The sequence below is a fragment of the Sinocyclocheilus grahami genome, unplaced genomic scaffold (genome assembly GCF_001515645.1).
Source record: "Sinocyclocheilus grahami isolate Dianchi unplaced genomic scaffold, SAMN03320097.WGS_v1.1 scaffold328.1, whole genome shotgun sequence".
NCBI lineage: Eukaryota > Metazoa > Chordata > Actinopteri > Cypriniformes > Cyprinidae > Sinocyclocheilus > Sinocyclocheilus grahami.
The window spans coordinates 1,014,137-1,018,998 of record NW_015505507.1 but is presented as its reverse complement, the minus strand read 5'-3'; the positions used below and the strand labels follow the sequence as shown (position 1 = coordinate 1,018,998).

Below are 4,862 nucleotides of genomic sequence, written 5' to 3'. Positions count from 1 at the left end.
AAAGTCAACGACTGGGAGACTTGAATGTTTTATTTTAAATCTTTTATGTACATTTGAAAAACAGCCACGGGTAAAATTTACAAAAATATTTGACTGCAGAATTTGATTCATCATTAGTTTGATTCACCTCAGCAATGAAGCAGCACTACACTGTTCTCATAGAGCCGTGTAATATATATTTTTCGGTGGCTAACACTTGAATAGCAGTGCAGGATACGCTGCTATAGCAGTAAAGCAGCCCTACACAGGCAATTGGATTATCTGGGCTGCAGTTTGTTGATTTTCGGAAGCTACGCCCACTCTATGGCTAAAGGGCCAAGAATCTCTACATGTTTATTTCACTCAAAGTTTGTTGTTAATAGAAATCCGTCTATTGAGCACTAAGACTAAACCTTCCACATTTGTGTTCACTCCGCAGTGGGCATTTTTGGACCGTATGTGCTGGGTTTTTTCCACTCTAATTCTAATCTAAATGTCTAAAGCAGCTCTTGGTGTGCCTGTACAGCACTGATCGAGTGAGAGAGGATGCTTAATGTTAGCTTATATGCATTTAAGCTGCAGCGATCATATATTTTTAGGTTTAAATGAAGCTTTTAAATGATGTTTTAGTGGGGTTTTTTTTGTGTGTGTTGCAAACCCACTTTCCATGTCTTTTTTTCAACGTTTCTTGTTGTTTCTCTGTCTCTGCAGAACGTGGCCTGAGGCATGGGGGCGTTTTTAGATAAGCCCAAAACGGAGAAATACAATGCGCACGGGGAAGGGAACGGCCTGCGCTTTGGCCTCAGCAGCATGCAGGGATGGAGGGTGGAGATGGAGGATGCGCACACAGCAGCCGTAGGCCTGCCACACGGCTTGGATGACTGGTCCTTTTTCGGCGTCTACGACGGGCATGCTGGCTCGCGTGTTGCAAACTATAGCTCCAAACACCTGTTGGAACATATCGTCTCCGCGGGGTCAGCAAATGAACTACGGAAGGCTGGAGCTCCGGCACCTGAGACGCCAGCCATAGAAGCGGTGAAGAGGGGTGTCCGCGCCGGCTTCCTGAGGATCGACGAACACATGCGCAGCTTCACAGACCTGCGAAACGGCATGGACCGCAGCGGGTCCACTGCGGTGGCTGTGCTGCTCTCTCCAGAACATCTGTACTTCATTAACTGCGGGGACTCGCGGGCCCTTCTCTGCCGCAATGCTCATGTCTGCTTCTCCACGCTGGACCATAAGCCCTGCAACCCACGGGAGAAGGAGCGTATACAGAACGCAGGTGGCTCTGTGATGATCCAGAGGGTTAACGGATCGCTGGCTGTATCCCGAGCACTGGGTGACTATGACTACAAGTGTGTAGAGGGCAAGGGCCCCACAGAGCAGCTCGTGTCACCGGAGCCTGAAGTATTCGAAATCGCTCGGTCAGATGCAGAGGATGAATTCGTGGTGCTGGCGTGTGACGGTATTTGGGATGTGATGAGCAACGAGGAGCTATGTGCCTTTGTACGATCGAGGCTAGAGGTGACGGATAACCTGGAGAGAGTGTGCAATGAGGTTGTGGATACCTGTCTACATAAGGTATAGTTCCTTACTTTTAACTTCTGTGACTGCTTTTTACATAGCATGATTGTTTTGTCCTCAGGTGAGATTGTATCCTTCTTTCTCCTTCTTTCTTTTTCTCCTTCAGGGAAGTCGAGATAATATGAGTATTGTGTTAGTCTGTTTGCCAAATGCACCCCAGGTGTCAGAAGAAGCGGTAAAGAGAGATGCCGAGTTGGACAAGTACCTCGAGTCTCATGTGGAAGGTGAGAAATAGAAGAGTTTGTTGGCCCACCACATGATGCCTAGTTTGTCCACCATAGGTTTGGGAGCATTCATTCATCTGATTAAATTATATCTACATTATTGCATGCAATAGAACAAGTAAAAAAATGTAATAAAGACACAAATTAGAGAACAGACACTACAATTAAAAACTGAACGCGACTGCTCAATGGAACGTGCCGAACAACAGTCACATCCCAGATCAGGAGCAGGAGTCAGATCAAAAGCACCTGTTTGGCAATATTTTGGATTTTGAAATGCCTGTTGACTTTTGCCGTTTATCTAAGGTGATTTTGGAAGTTTTTTTTAAACATTTGTTTCTCATTTATTTGTTTCAACAGTGTTTGCTGATTTTTACTTAATTTAAACTTTGTGTAATTTATTTTATTTTAAATTTTATGCTGTGCCGCCAAGCTTTCTTATTCGTTTTGCATTTCTTATTCATTTGGTTCCTCAGTGTTTGCTGATTTTCAGTTTTGTAGCCTTGCCTATACCTGTTTAAACTTTTGGTAAATTATTTGTTTTTATATTAGGCATATTGCATGGTTTATTTTTATTCATTTTGTTAATAAAATTTCCTATATATATATATATATATATATATATATACTGTATATGGGTTGTTGACGTGACATGGCATTTTCATTTTTCACTGTCCCACAAGATAAAAATGAACATAATTAATATTGTCGTTATTTAAAATGCAGTAAATGGTTAAACATTTCTTTGTCCTACATGGACCTGTTGTTATAAAAGCTGCAGTGTTATTTATTTAAATTTTTTTTTTTTAGCCAAATCTCAAAATTGTCCTATGGTGTGACTCTCAAGCATGGTTCAATAAATTACAACATTTATAAATGAAAAAGAAAAAAATACTCTGCAATCATCCCCAATCCAGTCTGACAACTTAACCTGAATTATAAGTGTACTGGACTTGTAAATCAAAGGACTTCTACCATACCATCAACACCCAATCACCTACAGATTTTGACCTTGTTCTGCCCCAGATCAAATCTTTCTGGGTTCATGTGAATCAAAATACCTCTTAATACATCAACAGTATGCTGGTTTGAGTATTGCCTGTTTGGTACACATCATTCACGGTACCTTGGAAGGTGTATTTAACTCACATAAATTAACCATTGGGGTACCCCAGGTTTCAGTGCTAGGCCCCCTCCACTTCTTGATATTCACAAATTTGCCAGGACCTACATTTGAGAAAAAAAAATGTGACTCCACAATCAAATCAGCTAAACCAAATGGGTTTAGGGGGCTGACCAAACTGGACTACCAGTCATTAGGGGCTTATGAGGTTGACCCAATAACTAACTGGCTACCATGTTCAAAACACCAAACATCTGTTAGCTGGACCCTTGACCAAGATGGTCTACAAATTCAGTAGTCCAGCTAGTTAACTACACTAACTAGCTAATGAGCAGCTTGTTTCAAACACAGCTACATTACCACAGTAAGGTGATTTCAGTTATAATTTCCAGTGAGGAAAAGTGCATTTGAATGCATTGGACTGGAGTGAAGGACCAATCTACAATAGCATTCTTTGTTAATATTACTTTGATGTTTGTAACTGACCTATAACCAGACTCAAATTGAATCTGTTACTTGCATTTTCTTTGCTGATTTTGTGGGAAAATCTCTGACATTTTCAAAATTAGTGCTTGCATAAATGAAAGATGGTATGAGACAGACCGTGTGTATGTGTATGAGCATGTGTCTGGGCGCCTTGATCCCTGCTGGAAAACTTTCAGGCCCGGGGAAAATGTGTTGCCATAGAGACACGTCTAAGTGAATATCCATAGCAACTGCCGCTGAAATGCGAGGTCAATATCATAATATGAGCAATATTAGGGAAATATGATGGGGGAGCAAAGCAGTGTGTGTTTTAAGAGAAGATGATAGGATGAAGGTTTTTATCTGATGTGTATTGAAACCAAAGTGTAAAATTTTATGTTTGTGTGTGTCTCTCTACCTCTCTCTCTCTCTGTGTGTGTCTTCTGGTATGCCAAGTTCATCAACAGGCTTTGATTGTGCTGATATATACGGGTTGTTGACGTGACATGGCATTTTCACTGTCTCACAAGCTAAAAATGAACATAATTAATATTGTCGTTATTTAAAATGCAGTAAATGGTTAAACATTTCTTTGTCCTACATGGACCTGTTGTTATAAAAGCTGCAGTGTTATTTATTTATTTATTTATTTATTTTTGAGCCAAATCTCAAAATTGTCCTATGGTGTGACTCTCAAGCATGGTTCAATAAATTACAACATTTATAAATGAAAAAGAAAAACATGTTAAAACGTGATATAACTCCAGCGTAATTGTACAAGTGTCTATTTTAGTAAATGGCAATCATTTTTTTCATCCATATATTTTTGAAAGTGTAGGAACTTAATACATTTTGTCTCTGAAAACCATGTTATAAAGTGTCATGAAAATAAGTATAAAATGTGATACTTTGTTTTTGAGACAGAAAGAATTGAGGGAGAGAAATTAGTGGAAGAGAGAGAGGACATGGAAATATAAGGCTCTTTTGCACCACTTTAGTTCCAGAACTAAACGTACCCCAGAAAAACATATTCGTGACCATAAACTCATTAGTCAGATAGAAAAATAAACTGTAAAGAGGGGCATTTTGCTAAATGTATGCACCCATATAACATATTCATTATACATTTTACTGTTCTTCAATGTTTAATTTGTTTGAATAAATCCATCAAGTTTTTATGACAGCCATCATTTTGTTTATATTTAAAAAACAAAACAAAAATTGAAGTAGAAATATTATGTAATTGTAACTTTATTATTTTAAAAACTTCATTGTGTAATTTTAACAAATCAGTCAATTTTAACCTTCAATATTATAGTAATGTAGTACCAACTGACTCATGTATATTTTACAGCATTAGTTGAGAGATTTTTTTTTTCCTTTAGAAAATTTGGCATGTACTGTACCTGATATATATCCAAAATAATCAATATTGAATCAAATCGGTAATCGAATCGAATCGCAAGCTTGTAAATGAGAATCGAGTC

At 38.7% G+C, this 4,862-nt stretch overlaps 1 protein-coding gene across 1 annotated transcript in view; it reads left to right on the top strand.

Moving 5' to 3' along the window:
- The first annotated feature begins 685 nt into the window (after window positions 1–685).
- Window positions 686–4,862, top strand: part of LOC107602505 (protein phosphatase 1B-like) — a 13,838-nt gene continuing 9,661 nt past the window's right edge. The window contains exons 1-2 of the mRNA XM_016295018.1: window positions 686–1,560; window positions 1,670–1,787. Coding sequence (XP_016150504.1) covers window positions 706–1,560; window positions 1,670–1,787 — 973 coding nt within the window. The 5' untranslated portion in view covers window positions 686–705. The remainder of the gene's footprint in view (window positions 1,561–1,669; window positions 1,788–4,862) is intronic.